We start from the raw sequence: 21525 nt of genomic DNA on the forward strand, positions 1-21525 counted from the left end.
ACTTATTACCATTAAAATCAGAATAGTGGTTACACTTAGCAGGAGGAAGAAGATTGTGACTGGTTGCAGACGTGGAGGACTTCAGAATCAACTAGAAACTCTCTCCTTGTTTAGAAATACTGCTTGGAGGGTATAAAATAATCTTGTATGTCATTATTATAACCTTTCTGTAACTCTAAAATTATATTAAAAAAAAATTTTAAGTTTTAACTCCTGACACGGCTGTGGTGACATGATTGTTTAACTTGTAAGACTCAGTAAGCTACTCATGTGTTATATGTTGTTCTCTGAATCTGTCTAATGTTTTAAAAAATGCCTTGAAAACAATTACATCATTGGTTCTAATCCTTCTTATTCCCAACAATTCAAATTCAACAATACCTCATGTGATCTGACTACTCCTAACAATGTGACCTCATTTCTTGTCACTCTCCTCTTAGGATCTCTATTCTGGTCTACTTTGGTGCTCCTCAAACTCACGTAGCTCTCTCTATTACCCTCCCTTGACTATCCATACTCCTTCCCTCCAATGCCTCAGCCATCTCCTTAGCCTTCTAAGCTCTTTATTCAGCTTGGAATATTCTTCCCCAGATAAACACATGGCTTGTGACCTTATACCATGTCTCTTTCCAAATACTACTGCCCCAAAGAAGCTGTCCCCGGCCATTTCATCCAAAATGGCCTAATCTCTGCTTACTTTCTGCCATTGCTTATTACACTGCCTAATAGTAGTTGTTTGCCTGCTTATTTTATTTTATTTATTTATTTTTTTTTTGAGATGGAGTCTCTCTCAGTCGCCCAGGCTGGAGTGCAGTGGCGCGATCTCAGCTCACGGCAAGCTCCGCCTCCTGGGTTCATGCCATTCTCCTGCCTCAGCCTCCTGAGTAGCTGGGACTACAGGCGCCCGCCACTGTGCCCTGTTAATTTTTTTGTATTTTTTAGTAGAGACGGGGTTTCACCGTGTTAGCCAGGATGGTCTCGATCTCCTGACCTCGTGATCTGCCCATCTCGGCCTCCCAAAGTGCTGGGATTACAGGCGTGAGCCACTGCGCCCGGCCTATTTTATTTTATTTTTGAGACAGAGTCTTACTCTGTCGCCCAGGCTGGAGTGCAATGGCATGATCTCGGCTCACTGCAACCTCTGCCGCCTGGGTTCAAGCGATTCTCCTGCCTCAGCCTCCCAAATAGCTGGGATTACAGGCACCTGCCACCATGCCTGGCTAATTTTTGTATTTTTAGTAGAGACGGGGTTTCACCATTCAAGACCGGCCAGGCTGGTCTTGAACTCCTGACCTCCTGAGCCACCCACCTCGGCCTCTCAAAGTGTTGGGATTACAGGCGTGAGCCACTGCGCCCAGCCTACCTGTTTATTTTTATGTGTTCTTTAGTACAATGTAAATTTCCATAAGGATAAGGACCTTACATGTCTTCCTCATGATCACTACATTGATATGTGTGTTGTGTGTGTGTGCAAAAGGGGAGCTGGAAAAACAGTTGAATCCAAAATACAGGTAAAATATTGCACTAAAGAAAAACGAGGCTGGGTGTAGTGGCTCACAACTGTAATCCCAGCATTTTGGGAGTCTGAGGCAGGCAGATCACGAGGTCAGGAGTTCGAGACCAGCCTGGCCAACATGGTGAAACCGCGTCTCTACTAAAAATACAAAAATTAGCCGGGCATGGTGGCACACGCCTGTAATTCCAGCTACTCGGGAGGCTGAGGCAGGAGAATCACTTGAACCCAGGAGGTGGAGGTTGCAATAAGCGGAGATCAAGCCACTGCACTCCGGCCCGGGCGACAGAGCAAGACTCTGTCTCGGGGAAAAAAAAAAAAAAAAAGAAAAGAAAAAGAAAGCCCCTGTCACTGAAAACAGGTTTGAAATATAAAAGAAATAAGGCGATTGGTAAATGGGGTAAAGTTGAAGCTTCTTCCATAGCTTATGCTACGATCTTTATTCCCAACCAGGTTGTAGGCCTTTGCTCCACAAGTCTGGGTGCCTTGGAGGAAGGTTTCACAAACAACACAAAAATGTCTCCTTTCTCTTACCACATGGGCTGTGGCCGGCCCTGATGGTGTCCCCTGCCTTCCTTACCTGTGAACTGTGTTTCTTCCCTCAAAATCATCCAGGGCTCTTTTCCTCGCTCCAGTAAATCAACCACAACTGGTTTAGAAATGGAATGTCCTCCTTATAAGAAAAGAAATGCCACATGGTATAAAAATAAAAACAAAAGTAACAGAAACCTTTGAGCTTTGATTAAATTTACAATGAACTAAGGACTTCAAATAAAAGAGGGGTGAGATGATTGAAGAAATGAAACAGGTACAGTAAAACCTTATTTTAATGTAAACTCATACACGTGTGGTCTCTTAGGAGAAAGTTTAACCTGTGACCTTATAAAATGTCTCTTTCCAAATATTACCACCCCAAAGTAGCTGTGAAGTTCTCTGGAGCCAGAAGGCTGGGGCACAAATTATTCCTCTTAAATCTACCAACCTTGTGACTTTGGCCATGTGACTTCAACTCATTATTCCAATTTGGCAAATAAACTGGACATAATAATACTACTATTGGCTAGGCACGGTGGCTCACGCCTATAATCCCAGCATTTTGGAAGGTCGAGGTGGGAGGATCACTTGAGACCAGGAGTTTGAGACCAACCCGGGCAACACAGCGAGACCTCATCTCTACAAAAAAAAAAAAAAAAAAAAAAAATTAGGCATGGTGGTGCATCTATAGTCCCAACTACTAAGGAGGCTGAGGCGGGAGGATCACTTGAGCCCAGGAGGTCGAGGCTACAGTGAGCTATGACTGCACTCCAGCCTAGGCAACAGAGTAAGATCCAGTCTCGAAAAAAATAAATAAATAAATAAGATAATAACAATAATACTATCACACAGTTCTTTCAGGATTAAGTTATTTTATATATATATATATATTTTTATATATATATATATTCCCCCTCCCTTCCGAACAGTGGCTGGGGACATAATGAGCACAACTGTACCAATTATAATTATTTTATTATTTCTGTATGAGAGAAAAAAAAGCATCCCGACTGATATATAAAATCTTCATGCAAACTCAATGCAAAGCTCATGAATTATAACTTTCAACAATAAATCATACCAATTGGCTACAGGAAATGAAATGTGGACTCTTGAGTTTCCAATAAATATTGTTCATCTAATCCAGCACTATATGTCACAGGGGTTCTTCTTATACTCAGAGTAAATCATGAATCTGCATCTTTTGTCCCTGCAGGTGGATCAGATGATGACACAGCATATCTATAGGAATTCTGGAAATATGCACAATGGGAAACCAGGATTCCTGGACAATGGTTATTCATGGACTAATAATATATAATTTAATAATAATAATATATAATTTTAACCCAGCCCCTTGGATATTAAGGAAAGGAGGCAATCATAAGGGGCAGGAGAATGTGTGACTATCTCTAAAGGATGAAGAAAATGATGGTGCTTGGTGGCACAGCCATTGTCAAACAGGCAGAGCTGAAATATTCCTCTAAGAACAGGAAGAAGAAATTCAACTATGTCTTGAAATACGGCCTTGAAATTCATTGTGTTGAAAGGTAACATATCACAGATCGCATTTTAAATTACTTGAGGCAAATAAACTTACCCAGTGATACCAGGTTTCTATAGTTCTCCAACATCACATCCCTGTATAAGTCCCTCTGATTAGGGTCCAGGTATTCCCACTCCTGCCGAGAGAAGTCTATGGCCACATCCCTGAATGTCACTAATTCCTGAAACTGCAAACCCATGCATTACAAAATTTTAAAAACATTTTAAAGATGGAAAGATAGGAGATTACAAGAGCACATTAGAGAAAAGGAGTGATATAGTATATGTGGCTAATGACTGGTAGCAGACTAAAGCAACGTGTCTACATATTCCTAAAGGATCCTATTGCCACAGGATCCTATTCCTAAAGGATCCTATTGCCACAGACAAATGTTTCTGCATGTTGGAGGTTGCCACAATAATTCAGACCTGCTGAGGAATGGATAAAATAAAATTCAATAAAGTATTAAAGACACAACTACATAGTCTGCTAGTCATGTGATGCATAAATTCCCAATAAACATGAGTTTCTAAACTATTTTTCCTATAAGTTAGAAAAATGAGATGTCCTTGCCAAATTTAATAATCTCCAATATTTTATTGTTTTGTGCTATTTATTTATTTTTTTGGGGACGGGGTCTCACTCCTGCCCAGGCTGGAGTGCAGTGACTCAAACATGGCTCATTGTATCCTTGACCTCCCAGGCCCAGGTGATTTTCCCATCTCAGCCTTTCAAGTAGTTGGTACTACAGGTGTGCAGGACCTGCCCAGCTAATTTTTGTATTTTTTATAGAGACAGGGTTTCACCATGTTGCCCAGGCTGGTCTCAAACTCCTGGGCTCAAGCAATCCGCCTGCCTCAGCCTCCCAAAGTGCTGGGATTACAGGCGTGAGCCACTGCACCTGGCCCAATCTCCATATTTAAAAAAAAAAAGCTTTTGCAGAACATTTAGACATTTCCACAAGTCTCAAGTTACATCATTATGTCAGAGCACATAAGCATTTTTCTTTATTTTGACAAATATATTTTTTGTTGACTGTGCAACAATTTTATAATGAATATTTCAGACTTACTCCGTCGTTAATCCATCTTTTACCTCGTGTACATTTTTTAAATCTTTTTTTTCTTTTTTTTGAGACAGGCTCACTCTGTTGCCCAGGCTGGAGTGCAGTGACACAATCACTGCTCACTGCAGCCTTGACCTCCCATGCTCAAGCAATCCTCCTGCCATAGCCTCCTGAGTAACTGGGACTACAGGGGCAAGTCACCACGCCCAGCTGATTTTTGTACTTTTTTTGTAGAGATGGGGGTCTCACTTTTTTTGCAAGGGGTCTCAAACTCCTGGCCTCAAGTGATCCTCCCGCCTTGGCCTTCCACAGTGCTGGGATTACAGGTATGAGCCACCGTAGCTAGCCTACCTTCATATACTTTGTTGGACAAACCTTCAAAGGTCTTCCCCAGTTCTGGAAATCAACATATTTACTCCTTAGGATAAGATTCTCATTCATCGCCATTTTCCATCACTTAATACTTTTCTTGTTCCAGAATGGATACTGATATAGGATGACTCATAATCAAAAAGATGTCACCCAAGTTCAGCAGAACACATTCAACCACAAAATAAAAACTTGTCTCTCAGTAATTCTTTGACAAGAGCCATGGTATATCTCCAACAATTCTAAAATTCTCAAAGAATATGAGATCTCATCACATACTAAGACAGACCAATTGATAACCAAATCCCATCTTATTTGCCTAGAAAACTCAGGTCTGTGGAGAATGTCAAAGCCTACCTATGGTATCCAAATAGGACCAACATCTCTAATTCACCAAACTAAGGACCTATAAAGGAAGCTCAAATAGTTCCCTGTTGAGACTTCACTCCTTTACTGCTCTATCATAGACTTTGGTTGAAGAATAAGCACATGAGTACTAAATACATTTGACAATAAATATAAAAGTGGACAGAAAATACTCATAGGGAGAAAACTGAGTTATTTGCTATCACTATTCACTATATTAGAAGAAAGTGGGGACAGATAACTGAAGGAGGCCTTCTTAAATAGGAAGCCTTAGGTTAATGAAAACATCCACATAACCTATGATCATGATATTGCAAGGAAACAGAATTAATCAACTTACACAGGTCATGGTTTTAGAATTGTAAGACCTGATCAGTCCTACTTGGTGGGGTTCCAATACTGGAAACATTCAAACTCCAGAGAATCCAGAGCTGAGAGAAGAAAAGAGATGTTAGTGTTCCCAATATGACTTAATTTAATAAAATCTTTCTGCTCTTCTATTTCTCCTTCCAAATTAATCCCTCACAGCTGAACATATAACTTAGGGAAAAACAGACAATGAATCTAAGCACTCCCTCACACCCCAGGAAACCCAGCTATACAAAGGTAGTTTTAGAGTAAGTCAATGGCTCACTAAAGCCAGATCCAGACAAGATAGCAAGAGGTTTTCTGGACAAGGCTCCAATTTGGGAAGGCTGATCTAGACTTGAGATTAGGCTGCTCAGTTTCTCCATGAGAAGACTCACTTGCCTTCATTCCCATCTTCCAAGGCTGAGAGAGGACTTATCGTTCAAACTAGAAGCTTCTTTTTTTTTTTTTTCTGAGATGGAGACTCGCTCTGTTGCCCAGGCTGGAGTGCAGTGGTGAGATCTCGGCTCACTGCAACCTCTGCCTCCCAGGTTCAAGCGATTCTCCTGCCTCAGCCACCCAAGTAGCTGGGACTACAGGTGCGCACCACCACACCTAGCTAATTTTTTTTGTATTTTTAGTAGAGACGGGGTTTCACTATGTTGGCGGGGCTGGTCTTGAACTCCTGGCCTCAGGTGATTCACCCGCCTTGGCCTCCCAAACTAGTCAGATTACAGGCATGTGCTACCGCGCCTGGCCTCAAACTAGAACCTCTTCTATGGCATCAGAATCAGTTGAAATTGGTCAAAATATGAGAGAGAACACAGCACAGGAGGAAATGTTTAGGCCTGGTTCTGTGTTGAGCACAAACTGCCTTGCTAAATACAAAATATACATGTAATAGAATACCAAGAAGCTATCAGATGCTAAGTAGGGAAACGTATTTAATAAAATTTAAAAATTTCAGATATACTGTCAACGGAAAATTAAGATGAAAAAACAGAATGTACAATATCATTGGATCATTAAAAAGACAGACAAGCATTGAGGCACAGGCTATAGGACATCAATACATTGAGAAAGTCTGGTAATTTATTTATTCTGTTACATTACAACATGATCATATGTTACCATTACTTTTCTTTTAGTTGCTATCTTGATTTTCTTTTTTGAATATATTTCATAATCATTTTAACATTGTTCATACATTAACTTTAAAAATACATGTGTACACACACACATACACTCACACACAAATTTGTATATTAAAAGGTGGGTTTATTTTGCCACTTAGCCACCGTGTCATCCAGTCTACTGCTAAACTCTCTCTCTTTTTTTTTTTTTTTTTTTTTTAAGGGGCAGGGGGTCTTGCTCTGTCACCCAGGCTGGAGTACAGTGGTGTGATCATAGCTCACTGCAAACTCAGGCTTCTGGGTTCAAGTAATCCTACTGCCTCAGCCTCCTGAGTGGCTGGGACTAAAGGTGTGCACCACCATGCCTGGCTAATTTAAAAAATTTTTTTTAGAGACAGGGTCTTACTATGTTACCTAGGCTGGTCTCAAACTCCTGGGCTCAAGAGATCCTCCCTCCTAGGCCTCCCAAAGTGTTGGGATTACAGGCATGAGCTACCATGCCTGGCCTAGTTTCACTTTTTATCTAACATCACTTGAAGAAAAAATTAGACAGTAAAAGCTTACAGAATATATTCACTAACTTCCATATAGAGTCCATGGGCTTAGTTACAATGATGACCAGAATCTAATCAATGCCACCTCCACATGAATTCCCAAGGCACATCACCTGAATCTCTCTAGTGGTCTTCACTATACACTGACTTACCCATTCCTAGTTACAACTTATGGTCCTTGCTGAATTATTGGCATTTTAAAGTAGTGACTAGTCCTAGCCACAGCAACCAGACAAGAGGAAGAAAAAAAGGCATCCAAATTGATTAAGAGGAAGTCAAACTTGCTGTTCGCCGATGATATAATCATATACCTAGAAAACCCTAAAGACTTATCCAAAAAGCCCCTAGATCTGATAAATAAATTCAGTAAAGTTTCAAGATACAAAATTAATGTACACAAATCAGTAGCATTGCTATATACCAACATCGGCTAAGCTGAGAATCAAATCAAGAACTCAACCTCTTTTACAACAGCTGCAAAAAAAAAAAACACACAAAAGAAAACAAACAAAAACAAAACAAAACAAAAATAAACAAACTTAGGAATACACCTAATCAAGGAGGTGAAAGATCTCTACAAGGAAAACTACAAAACACTGCTGAAAGAAATCACAGATGACACAAACAGATGGAAGCACATCCCCCGCTCATGGATAGGTAGAATCAGTATGGCGAAAATGACCATACTGCCAAAAGCGATCTATAAATTCAATGCAATTTCCATCAAAATACCATCACCATTCTTCACAGAATTAGAAAAAACAATCCTAAAATGTATATGGAACAAAAAAAGAGCCCGCATAGTCAAAGCAAGACTAAGCAAAAAGAACAAATCTGGAGACATAACATTCCCTGACTTCAAACTATACTACAAGACAATCGTTACCAAAACAGCATGGGACTGGTATCAGAACAGGCATGTAGACCAATGGAAGAGAATAGAGAACCCAGAATAAAGCCAAATACTTACAGCCAACTGATCTTCGACAAAGTAAACAAAAACATAAAGTGGGGAAAGGACACACTATTCAAAAAATGGTACTGGGATAATTGGCAAGCCACGTGTAGAAGAATGAAACTGGAGCTTCATCTCTCACCTTAGAGAAAAATCAACTCAAGATGGATCAAAGACTTAAATCTAAGACCTGAAACCATAAAAATTCTAGAAGATAACATTGGAAAAACTCTTCTACACATTGGCTTAGGCAAAGAGTTCATGACCAAGAACCCAAAAGCAAATGCAACACAAGCAAAGATAAATAGATGGGACTTCATTAAACTAAAAAGCTTCTGCACAGCAAAAGAAATAATCAGCAGAGTAAACAGACAACCCACAGGATAGGAAAAAGTATTCACAAACTGTACATCCAACAGAGGACTGACATCCAGAATCTACAAGGAACTCAAACAAATCAGCAAGAAAAAAACAAATAATCCCATCAAAAAGTAGGCTAAGGATATGAATAGATAATTCTCAAAAGAAGATATACAAATGGCCAACAAACATATGAAAAAATGCTCAACATCACTAATGATCAGGAAAATGCCAATAAAAATCATAATGTGATACCAATTTGCTCCTCTAAGAATGACCATAATTTTAAAAAATCAAAAGATAATAGATGTTGCCATGGTTGTGGTGAAGAGAGAACACTTCTACACTACTGGTGGGAACGAAAACTAGTACAACCACTATGACAAACAGTATGAAGATTCCTTAAAAAACTAAAAGTAGAACTACCATTTGATCCAGCAATCCCACTAATGGGTATCTACCCAGAGGAAAAGAAGTCATTATATAAAATTATTTTATTTTTTTTTCAGTGATAGAGACAGGAGTCTCACCATGTTGGCCAGGCTGGTCTCGAACTCCTGGCCTTAAGTGATCTGCTGGCCTCAGCCTCCCAAAATGCTGGGATTACAGGTGTGAACCACTGCACCCAGACAGAAGTAATTATATGAAAAAGACACTTGCACACACGTTTACAGCAGCACAATTGCAAAAATATGGAAACAGTCTAAATGCCCATCAACAAGTGGATAAAGAAAATGTGGTGTATGTACACATATATATACACTATGGAATACTACTCAGCCATAAAAAGGAATGAAATAACGGCATTGGATGCAACCTGAATGGAGTTGGAGACCATTATTCTAAGAGAAGTAACTCAGGAATGGAAAACCAAACATTACATGTTCTCATTTATGAGTGGAAGCTAAGCTATGAGGATGCAAAGACATAATAATGATATAATGGACCTCAGGAGGCTGAGGCAGGGGAATTGCTTGAACTCGGGAGGCAGAGGTTGCAGTGAACCGAGACTGCGCCACTGCACTCCAGCGTGGCCATAGAGCAAGCCTTTGTCATCCAAAAAAAAAAAAAAGCCGGTCGTGGTGGCTCACGCTTGTAATCCCAGCACTTTGGGAGGCCGAGGCGGGCAGATCACGAGGTCAGGAGATCGAGACCACGGTGAAACCCAGTCTCTACTAAAAATACAAAAAATTAGCCGGGCGTGGTGGCGCGCGCCTGTAGTCCCAGCTACTCGGAGAGGCTGAGGCAGGAGAATGGCGTGAACCCGGGAGGCAGAGCTTGCAGTGAGCCGAGATCGCACCACTGCACTCCAGCCTGGGCAACAAGGCGAGACTCTGTCTCAAAAAAAAAAAAAAAAAGTAATATTTAAGAGGTGGTCTCTTGAAGTAACTAATACAAATTCTGTTGTTCGTCTTTTAGGATATGACTTTCAGATTTAAGCTCTGATACTTAATAAAATGTGTCTTAAAGTCTCATTGGTAAATTGGGAGAAAATGTCATTTAGCATATAAAATAGTCTGAAGATGAAGTAAAATAATCCACATAAGGCTGGGTGCGGTGGCTCACACCTGTAATCCCAGCACTTTGGGAGGCCGAGGCGGGTGGATCATGAGGTCAGGAGTTCGAGACCAGCCTGGCCAAGATGGTGGGATTACAAGCATGCACCATCACGCCAGACTAATTTTTGTATTTTTAGTAGTGATGGGGTTTCGTCATGTTGGCCAGGCTGGTCTCGAACTCCTGACCTCAAGTGTCCGTCCGCCTTGGCCTCCCAAAATGGTGCGATTACAGGCGTGAGCCACCACACCCGGCCAAATATGAGAACGTTAATGAGATTCAGCTCAATGGCTCCCAACATCTACTGGAAAGAAAGCAGATTGGTATTAGGACATTCAGACACATTTCAGATGAAGTAAAGCATACTCTAAAACCAGTAACCTTAGGAAAGAAAAAAGCCAACTAGCCTAAACATTGAGTTTTAGATGTGAAAGAATTTTTTTCCTCCTCATTAGAGTCCTTTTGAGGAATAGCAGGACCAGGGAGGGAGAAAAAAATCATGAGTTATCAGGCCTTTCCTTGAAGCACGGAATGCCTCCTTACACAATACCCTCCACGCCTTCCCTGTTCACACACTTTAACACATGGAGGTAGGAGAGAGGCTGGAATCTGGGTATGAGTTCACAGCAGGTTCCTGAGGTCAGAGCTCTGGGAAAGACGAGGTTCTGAGACAGGTAGCTCGCTCTCAGAGCTCACAAAGAAATAACCTCCCAGGCGTTTCCAATCTCACAGCAAGTCAATGCCTTCTTGCTGGAAAACTTGATGTAGAGTTCAGTATCCAACTTCCCTCTTGCAGACATTTTTTGTGTGTGTCAGCCGCAAGCAGCTGTGAGGAGGGAGGAGAGAAGAAGCAGCCGGGAACCTACAGCCAAGACTCAAAGTGACACCGCAGTGCCACCGCAATCAATGTACATGAAAAGGACAAGCACCTCATATCCCCGTCACGCAAGCACAGCCACTCACTCACCTGTCACAGCCTCACAACCGCACCCACCGTCAAGGAGGCACATCCCAGCCTCTCACACGCAGTTTCTCTGTCACACACTCTCAAACATTCCCCATCTGACATATACAACATTCTCTCACATGCGCACTCAAATACCCTCCTCTGCTGTTCATGCACCCACGGGCCTGAGATTCCGATAACAACTGGCCATCCACTCTACAGGCTTCCACGGTTTAAGGGCTTCCTCCACCACCCCGGCTGGTTTAGGTTGGGCTCCAACGTAACTTGATTGCCCAGATCCCTCCCTGCGAGTACTCTGTGCCTGTTATATTCTGAAATGAGTTCAACCCACCTTGCAAAAGAACCACGCGAAAACGGAAGGGAAGCCATAGATTGGGTGTTCCCGTTGCCCTCTGGGAAATGTAGTTTAAGCCTAAAGCTCCATGACCGCGGTGGCTTGTGGGAAAAGTGGCTCGGAACCCCAAATCCCGGTTAGATTGCAGGCACCGCAGGACGCTGGCTCCCGGAGGTTTTAGTTTTCCCTCTACCAGGAGTGTGAAGACACAGAGACTTATTGCGCTGGCGAAGATGGCTGAGGCGAAGGCGTGTCCGACTTGTCCTCGGAGTTCTGAGGGTTTCAGTGACCCCCAGAAGGCTGAGAAGGGGAATCCGAACTCGAGGCTGCCCGAAGCCTCGGGCTGTTTGAGTGTAGAGCCGGTAGGGGAGGGCGTTCAAAGTGTGGCGGCGAGGGCGAGCGTGGGGGATCGGGTATGAGCTCCCGAGGGCGGGGACTCTGCTCTGTGTCCCCTGAGGAAGTCCAGTCTTGTTATAAGGTGTGAGAAAAGTAACTTTTTAAAAATGGACAAATAATAATTGTATGTTTTATATACGGATAGGGTACAATATGCTGTTTTGATCTATGTTTACAATGTGAAATGATTAAATCAAGCTAATTAAATCCATCGCCTCACTTTTTTGTGGTGAAAACGTTTAAAATCTACTTGTAGCAATTTTGAAACATGCAACACATTATGTAGTGGCTATTCTATGCAATCGATTACTAAAGTTTATTTCTCCTGACTAACTGAAATTTTGTACTGTTTTAATTAACATCTCCCTTTTCCCCATTTTTCAGTCTCTGGTAAACACCATTCTTTGCCTCTTAAGAGTTAGACTTTTTTAGATTCCACAAATACCACTTATGTGGTATTTGGTATTTATCTTTCTGTTACTGGCTTCTCTCACTTAGCATAATGTCCTCCTGGTTTATCCATGTTGTCACAGATGACAGAATTTTCCTTGTTTTATTTTTATTTTTTATTTATTTTTTAAAAATCTACTTATTATTATTATTATTTGAAACGGAGTTTCGCTCTTGTCACCCAGGCTGGAGTGCAGTGGCACAGTCTCAGCTCACTGCAACCTCTGCCTCCCCTGTTCAAGCGATTCTTGTGTCTCAGCCTCCCAAGTAGCTGGGATTATAGGCATGCGCCACCACGTCGGCTAATTTTTGTATTTTTAGCAGTGACAGGGTTTCACCATGTTGATCTGGCTGGTCTCGAACTCCTGACCTCAGGTGATCCACCCACCTTGGCCTCTCAAAGTGCTGCATTTACAGGCGCAAGCCACTGTGCCCGGCCGATTTTCCTCTTCTTAAAAAGTGAATAGTATTCCTTTATATATACATATATATATGTGTATAAGGTTATATACATAATATATATAATATGTAACATTTTCTTTATCCATTTATAACATGCTGGACACCTAGGTTGCTTCCGTATCCAATGCAGAATAATGCTGCAGTGAATGGTAGTGCAGTTATCTCTTCAGCATGCTGATTTCAATTCCTTTAGCTATACACCCACCGGTGGGGTTGCTGGAACATATAGTAATTCTATTTTTAGTTTCTGATGAATCTCCATATTATTTTCCATCATGGCTGTATTAATTTACATTGGGAAATGTACTTACTTTTGATGTTGTTGTGAATGGACTGGTTTATTCAATAAATTGTGTTAGGTACATTGACTAATAGTGTGTAGAAGTGAAGTTATATTTACTTAATTCTTAAAGGTATAGTCAAAACAGACTGAATAATTAAATGTAAAAATGATCTGGAGAAAACCTTTTTTGTTTTTTGAGATGGAGTCTCACTCTGTTGCCCAGGCTGGAGTGCAGTGGCGCGATCTCGGCTCAGTGCAATCTCTGTCTCCCGGGTTCAAGTGCTTCTCTTGCCTCAGCCTCCCAAGTAGCTGGGATTACAGGCATGCGCCACCACACCTGGCTAATTGTATATGTTTTAAAATATTAACTTAGGAATAGATTTTCTAAGCTAAATTGAAGGGAAATGCTAAGGAAATAGTGAGATTTTACTTGATAATTATGTGTCTGAATGAATCAGCCAATTAATAAAATTAAAACAGACCTCAGGCCATGGTGCATGCCTGTCATCCCAGTACTTTGTGAGGCCAAGACAGAGATCGCTTGAGTCCAGAAGTTTGAGCCCAGCCTGAGTAACACGTCAAAACGCTGTCTCTACAAAAAATACAAAAATTAGCCGGGCGGGGTGGCTCATGCCTGTAGTCCCCACTACTTGGGAGGCTGAGGCAGGAGGATCACCTGAGCCTGGAGAAGTCGAGGCTGCAGTGAGCTGTGATTGTGTCACTGCACTTCTAGCCTGGGCGACAGAGTGAGACCCTGTTCCAGAGAAACTAAAATAAAGTGAAATGAAAACAAATACAAGACAAAAATTGATCGACTTATTTTCACACATAGTATGATGAAGAGACATAGATAACAGTACTAACCCAGTGTGTTTCTGTTCATCAAAGTCACGGTCACTAGTCTAAAGGAAATAGGAATAGTGACTATAAATTCACAACCATTTACAACATTAGAAATACTAATTATCATCAGATATATCAGACTCACAATTACTTGCCCTTTTAAGAATTCATCCTGTTCTCCATAAGGAAGAAAGTATTGATAACTCTTTTTTTCCCTTAACTTAGCACTTTGTGCTTCTGAATCTCTGAATTTGTGTTCACATCTTAACACTTTTTTTTGCAATTATGTTCTGTAGCTTTTTGTCTTCAGTTGAGACATCTCCTATATTCTCTTTACACTTTTCCACAAATGACCCAATTTTTTTGTAAGCATCATTGATGAGTTCCATGTATGTGATGACAGTGTAATGATAAATTATCAATGTGGTTTCCCTCCAGTCTTGTTCATTATTCAAGTGACTCTCCTTGGCTGAGCAACAGGCCAGGAGGTATCTATGACATTTTGTTCAGGTTAAGCAGTAAGAATAAAACAAAATCTACATTATCTTTTTCATATTTTAAACACAAGCCAACAAATAATTTGGAAGGACCCATGATTAGACAATGAGGATTTTATGCTCCCTCAAGAGTAATTGAGATTGTTTAATTGTATGGAGGAATGAACATATCTTAAAGGGAAGCACGAAGATATAATATTTAGATCACAGAATCATTAGGAAGTGGCTTTGCACCCTGGCTACACCACTGTACACAGGAAATATCAGGGCACCGTGGCGCACGCCTGTAATCCCAGCACTTTGGGAGGTTGAGGCAGGTGGATCACCTGAGGTCAGGAGTTTAAGACCAGCCTGACTAACATGGTGAAACCCCATCTCTACTAAATACAAAAAAATAGCCGGGTGTGTTGGCGCACGCCTGTAACTCCAGCTACTCGGGAGGCTGAGGCAGGAGAATCGCTTGAACCTGGGAGGCAGAGGTTCCAGTGAGCTGAGATGGCACCATTGCACTCCAGCCTGGGCAACAAGAGTGAAACTCTGTCTCAAAAAAAAAAAAAAAAAAAAAATCACTGCCACAAACTTTTTCACATAGGATGATGAAGGATTCCAGAGCCCCTGCTACCTCTAGGTGCTCCTACCGCTGCCATCCTACCCCTGCCATACCACACATATATCTTGACAGGGCCTGTTACAGAGAAGAAAAGGTCCAGTAAATTAATACTACAATCATTGACACCCACCAAAAAACTCAAATTAAAATTTTGACAAAATTAAGTGTCAGCAAGAATGCAAAGATTTGGGAATTATCAGACATTGTAAGACTGTCAGTTGGTGTGTTAACATTGGGATGAAGCCAATAATACCTAGTAAAACTGAAGATATGTTTACCATGCAACCTATGGTTTTACCTCTTGCTTTATACTGTACATAAATACACACTAATGGTAACCAAATAGAAATACAAAAATGTTCACAACGGCATCATTTGTAACTGAAAAAATGAACACAACCCACATGTCCACCAACCATGAAGGGATACACACTGGTGTACTGTTTTTTGTTTGTTTGTTTGTTTGTTTGTTTTTTGAGACACAGTCTCACTCTGTTGCCCAGGCTGGAGTGCAGTTGCGCGATCTGGGCTCACTGCAACGTCCACCTCCCAGGTTCAAGTGATTCTCCTGCCTCAGCCTCCCTAGTAGCTGGGATTATAGGTGTGCACCACCACTTTCGGCTAACTTTTGGTTTTTTGTTTCTTTGTTTGCTTTGAGACGGAGTCTCACTGTGTCGCCCAGGCTGGAGTGCAGTGGTGTGATCTTGGCTCGCTGCAACCTCTGCCTCCTGGGTTCAAGCGATTCTCCTGCCTCAGCCTCCTGAGTAGCTGGGACTATAGGTGCGTGCCACCACACCCGGCTAATTTTTTGTATTTTTAATAGAGACAGGGTTTCACTGTGTTAGCCAGGATGGTCTCGATCTCCTGACCTCATGATCCGCCTGCCTCAGCCTCCCAAAGTGCTGGGATTACAGGCATGAGCCACCACACCTAGCTGGTGTACTGTTTTAATAGAATGCAGAATCGATGCTAAATGTGAATATTAAATACTTAATATTGAGTAATAGAAGCCGGATGCAGCAGGATACAAACTATTACTCCAATTATGTAAGAGAGAAACCAGGCAAAATCAGACTATACTTTAGGCATATAAAAAATACATAATAAGGCTGGGATTCATGCTAAATGAGTAGATTTTAGCTTCCCTTGCCACACGCAAACAATGTGGGTATCTGTGAGATGATAGAGATGTTAATTTGCTTCACTATAGTAACCCCTTTATACTCTGTATAGTATCCTATAACATCATGTTGTGTACCTTAAATATATAGAATAAAATACATTTAAAAAAAGAAAAAGTTTTGGCTGGGTGTGGTGGCCCATGCCTGTAATCCCAGCACTTTGGGAGGCTGAGGCATGAGGATTGCTTGAGCCCAGGAGTTCAAGAACAGCCTGGGCAACATAGTGAGACCCCGTCACTATCAAAAAAGAAAAAGAGGCCAGGCGTGATGGCTCATGCCTATAATCCCAGCACTTTGAGAGGCCGAGGCAGGCGGATCACGAGGTCAGGTGTTCGAGACCAGCCTGGCCAACATGGTGAAACCTCATCTTTACTGAAGATACAAAAAATTAGCCAGGGATGGTGGCGCGCATCTGTAATACCAGCTATTCGGGAGGCTGAGGCAGGAGAACTGCTTGAACTCAGGAAGCGGTGGTTGCAGTGAGCCGAGATTGCGTCATTGCACCCCAGCCTGGGCAACAGGGCAAGACTCCGTCTCAAAAAAAGAAAAAAGAAAAAGAAAACAAAATTATGAAAGGATGCACAACAAAATTAAAATGTTGACTCTAAAGAGCTACTGAATGATGGGGGTGCATGAGAGAAAAGGTTACTTAACATTTTTATACCTATTGAATTGAATCCTATGTATGCATTATAAATTTAAATGTGCAATAATGCAGATAACTGAAATGTGGGTATGCTTTCATTAGGACTTTGCATTTCCCATTTGCTCAACTTCCTTATGATTGTAGATGCATATGAATAGAAATACAAAATTTAAGGAGACACAGGACTTCTGATAGCCCTTTCTTCTTTCCACATTTTGTGTCTCTGGCTGTAGTTTGCCATATGTGTCCCTATGGCTAATGAGCAAAATATTTTTCAGTTGGATACCTGTGACCAAGCATTGCAAGTTAAAGATATTTCTGAATCTTGGACCCTCTTAGTTACAGTGAAGCCCGGCCATGCATAATAAAGCAGAGAGGAATGTAAAAGGTTGCTGCATCAATAATCAATTTCTGGTGAGCAATAATTACAGGTAATGTAAAATGAGACAATTATTGCTTTTCATCATATCTTGAAAGAACTCCTACAGTAATTGATTTTGAACAAAACACCTAAGTTCACTCTCCTCTTTTCTATAATGAAAAGACATTATCCAGTAGAAGTTCAAGAGTAAAATCTGAAGGCAGCTTGTCTGACCTGGCCACATGGCCTTGCCACTTACTCACCATAACTTTCTACACACTAACCTCTCCAGACCTCAGATCTTCAACTCTCTGAAATACAAACATAGTAGTATCTACCTCTAGAACTGCAGCTAAACTGAGCATTTTAGGGAAGGAACAAACACACATGATATAGATAGTCAGATTATGAACCCAGCGTAGCCCAGAATACAGAAATTTCTCAGTAATAGAGACCCTCAGGAGAAAAATCAGATGTAGCCTATCTCAGTGGCCTTTCATGTGGCAAATGAAAAGTGAAAGTCCATAATGAGAAAGACATGGGCAGCCAATGATACCATCCATTCAGTGTAGACTGTCAACATATCTGACAGTCGTTGCCTGTTGTACCCCAACCCGTTTATATATTGGGTTTATATCACCTTTCAGTTAAAACATACATAAACCTGAAGCCTCAGTCAGAAATATTTATGGACAACCAGGTATTATTCTGTGTTTCCAGTCAAAACTCAGGTAGACTACATTTTATGTGACAGGAGAAGGCACAGTTGATGCCCAATTAACCCTGAGATCATCTCTGCCTGCAGCTTCCTATCATCACAGCAAGCTCTTTTCCTGCAGTCCATCATCTGTGTCTGTCCTTTGCTATATAGGTAGCAAAAATAGGCATCTGAAAAGATGCTCAACACCATATGTCACTAGGGAATTCAAAATAAAACAACGATGAGATACCACTACACATGTATTAGACTGGCTCAAATCCAAACACTGACACCACCAAATGCTGGTGAGGATATGGAGCAACAGGAACTCTCATTGATTGCTGCTGGGAATGCAAAATGGTACAGCCACTGTGGAAGGCAGTTTTGCAAATTCCTGCAAAACTAAACATACGCTTACCATACGATCTGGCAATTGCATTCTTTGGTATATGCCCAAATGACTTGAAAACTTATATCCACTCAAATCCTCCACATGAATGTTTACAGCAGCTTATACATAACCAACAAATATTGGAAGTAACCAAGATATCCTACAATAGGGAAATGCATAAACTAACTCTGAAACAATCATACAATGGAATATTATTCAGGAATAAAAAAAAATGAACTGCCAAGGCATGGAAAGACATGGAGGAATCTTAAACACGTATTTCTAAATGAAAGAAGCCAATGCAAAAAGGCCACATAGTGTAGAGTTCCAATTATATGGAATACTAGAAAAGGCAAAACTAGGCAGATGGTATTATAAAAAGTTCAGTGGTTGCCAGAGGCTTGAGCAGAGGGAAGGATGAATAGGTGGAGCACAGAAGATTTTTAGGGTTCTGAAACTTTTCTGTGCGACCCTATGATGGTGGACATATGTCCTTATGCATTTGTCAAAGCCCATAAATGGTACAACACAAAGAGTGAATCTTAATATAAGCCATGAACTTAATAATATCCATATTGGCTCATCAAGCATAACAAATGTACCATACTAACAAGATGATAATAGAGGAAGTGTGTGTACTATGGTGTGAGGGGGATATTAGAGCTCAATATGCCCTCTGCTCTGTTTTCTGTACACCTACAACTGTTCTAAAAATTAAGTCAATTATTTATCTATCTTTTGGAGACAAGGTCTCGCTCTGTCACTCAGGCTGGAGTGCAGTGGTACAATCACGGCTCACTGCAGCCCCAACCTCCAGGGCTCAAGCAATCCTCCCCACCTCAGCCTCCTGAGTAGCTGGGACCACCAGCGTGTGCCACCATGCGCGGCACATTTCGTAGGCATCTGAAAAGATGCTCAACACCATATGTCACTAGGGAATTCAAATTAAATTTATGATGAGATACCATTACACATCTATTAGACTGGCTTGAATCCAAACACCAACAACACCAAATGCTGGTGAACATACGGAGCGACAGGAATTCTCATCTATTGCTGCTGGGAATGCAAAATGGTACAGCCACTGTGGAAGGCAGTTTTGCAAGTTCCTGCCAGACTAAACATAAGCTTACCATACTATCCGGCAAAAAAATAAAGATAAAAATTTAAAATATGTTTTATATACTTAACAATATATAAAGAAATATATATTTTCTATATATTTTAAAAATAATTGTTTTAAATTTTTTGTAGAGACAGGGTCTCCCTATGTTGCCCAGCCTGCAGAATCTATTAATTTTAAAAACGTTTTAAACTCTTGAACAAGGAATTATTTGAAGAGTGAAAAATAAAATGATAGAATATTGATTGATACATTCCAAATGTTGAATATTAAATAATTTGGATTAATTTTAAATTCTGAAAAGCAAAACTTTAAAAAATATTTTTAAAATGTCCTAATCCCATGTCAATGCATGTTCAACAAATTCAAGAGCCAATTTCAGAGAAGAAATAAGTGGTCAACAACAAGTTCTTAGGTTTTGACTTTATTTGTTGACTATTTGTATTTGTGAATGGCGAAGTTTAGATTTTGTTTCTTTCTTCTTAGGGTATTGACTAATAATTTTATTAAGCCAGAGAGACAGTAAATAGAATTATTACCTATTTGTCCATTTTATCTGTTATAAATATTTCTTCCAAACTCACTTATCTAAAGTTTTTGGGTTTTTTAGCCGGGCGCAGTGGCTCATGCCTGTAATCCCAGCACTTTAGGAGGCTGAGGCAGGAGGATCACTTGAGGTCAGCAGTTCAAGACCAGCCTGGGCAACATGGAAAAACTCTGTACCTACTAAACATACAAAAATTAGCCAGGCTGCCAGGCACAGTGGCTCATACCTGTAATCCCAGCAATTTGGGAGGCCGAGGCAGGCAGATCACCTGAGGTCGGGAGTTAGAGACCAGCCTGACCAACATGGAGCAACCTGGTCTCTGCTAAAAATACAAAATTTTTGGCCGGGCGCGGTGGCTCACGCCTGTGATCCCAGCACTTTGGGAGGCCGAGGCGGGCGGATCACGAGGTGAGGAGATCAAGACCATCCTGGCTAACACAGTGAAACCCTGTCTCTACTAAAAATACAAAAAATTAGCTGGGCATGATGGCGGGCGCCTGTAGTTCCAGCTACTCGGGAGGCTGAGGCAAGAGAATGGCCTGAACCTGGGAGGCGGAGCTTGCAGTTAGCGGAGATTGCGCCACTGCACTCCAGCCTGGGCTACAGAGCGAGACTCGGTCTCAAACAAACAAACAAACAAACAAACAAAAAACCCCAAAATTATCCAGGCGTGGTGGCGCATGCCTGTAATCCCAGCTACTTGGGAGGCAGAGGCAGGAGAATAGCTTGAACCCCGGAGGCAGAGGTTGCGGTAAGCTGAGATTGCGCCATTGCACTCCAGCCTGGGCAGCAAGAGCGCAACTCTGTCTCAAAAAAAAAAAAAAAAAAAAGCCGGGCATGGTGGCGCATGCCTGTAGTCCCAGCTACTCGGGAGGCTGAGGCAGGAGAATCCCTTGAGCCCAGGAGGCGGAGGTTGCATGAGCTGAGATCGCGCCACTGCACTTCAGCCTGGGAAGTAAAAAGGTTTTTTTCGTTTTGTTTTGTTTAAACTTTTTTTTTTTTTTTTTTTTTTACCATTCAGATATATGGAATGTTTATAGATATCTACCAAGATAAATAATTACCATATCAAGGTTCTAAATTTTAAAAAATATGTTTTCCCTTTGTTACGTTTAGGAAGCCTATTCCAGGCCGGGGGCTGTGGCTCACGCCTACAATACCCGCATTTTGGGAGGCTGAGGCCAGGGGATGATGAGGTCAAGAGATCAAGACTATCGTGGTCAACATGGTGAAACCCCGTCTCTACTAAAAATACAAAAATTAGCTGGGCGTGGTGGCGCGTGCCTGTAGTCCCAGCTACTCGGGAGGCTGAGGCTGGAGAATGGCTTGAACCAGGGAGTCGCAGGTTGCAGTGAGCCGAGATCACGCCACTGCACCCTAACCTGGCGACAGAGCGAGACTCCGTGTCAAAAAAAAAAAAAAAAAAAAAAAAG

General features: G+C 41.4%; 1 protein-coding gene across 4 annotated transcripts in view; it reads right to left on the reverse strand.

The window, feature by feature from the left end:
- The window catches only part of ZNF573 (zinc finger protein 573), an 88321-nt gene that overhangs the window by 38921 nt on the left and 27875 nt on the right, over window positions 1-21525 (reverse strand). Inside the window, exons 1-4 of one of the 4 annotated variants that reach the window (XM_063600239.1) lie at window positions 11600-11653; window positions 5735-5825; window positions 3648-3780; window positions 2094-2186 (exon numbers count right to left, since the gene is read on the reverse strand). In XM_063600239.1, coding sequence (XP_063456309.1) covers window positions 2094-2186; window positions 3648-3780; window positions 5735-5803 — 295 coding nt within the window. In that variant the 5' untranslated portion in view covers window positions 5804-5825; window positions 11600-11653. Of the gene's footprint in view, window positions 1-2093; window positions 2187-3647; window positions 3781-5734; window positions 5826-11599; window positions 11657-21525 lie in introns of those variants that run through there. The other 3 variants (XM_063600240.1, XM_063600241.1, XM_063600242.1) reach the window with 3 other exon arrangements.

The sequence above is a fragment of the Pan paniscus genome, chromosome 20 (genome assembly GCF_029289425.2).
Source record: "Pan paniscus chromosome 20, NHGRI_mPanPan1-v2.0_pri, whole genome shotgun sequence".
Taxonomy (NCBI): Eukaryota; Metazoa; Chordata; class Mammalia; order Primates; family Hominidae; genus Pan; species Pan paniscus.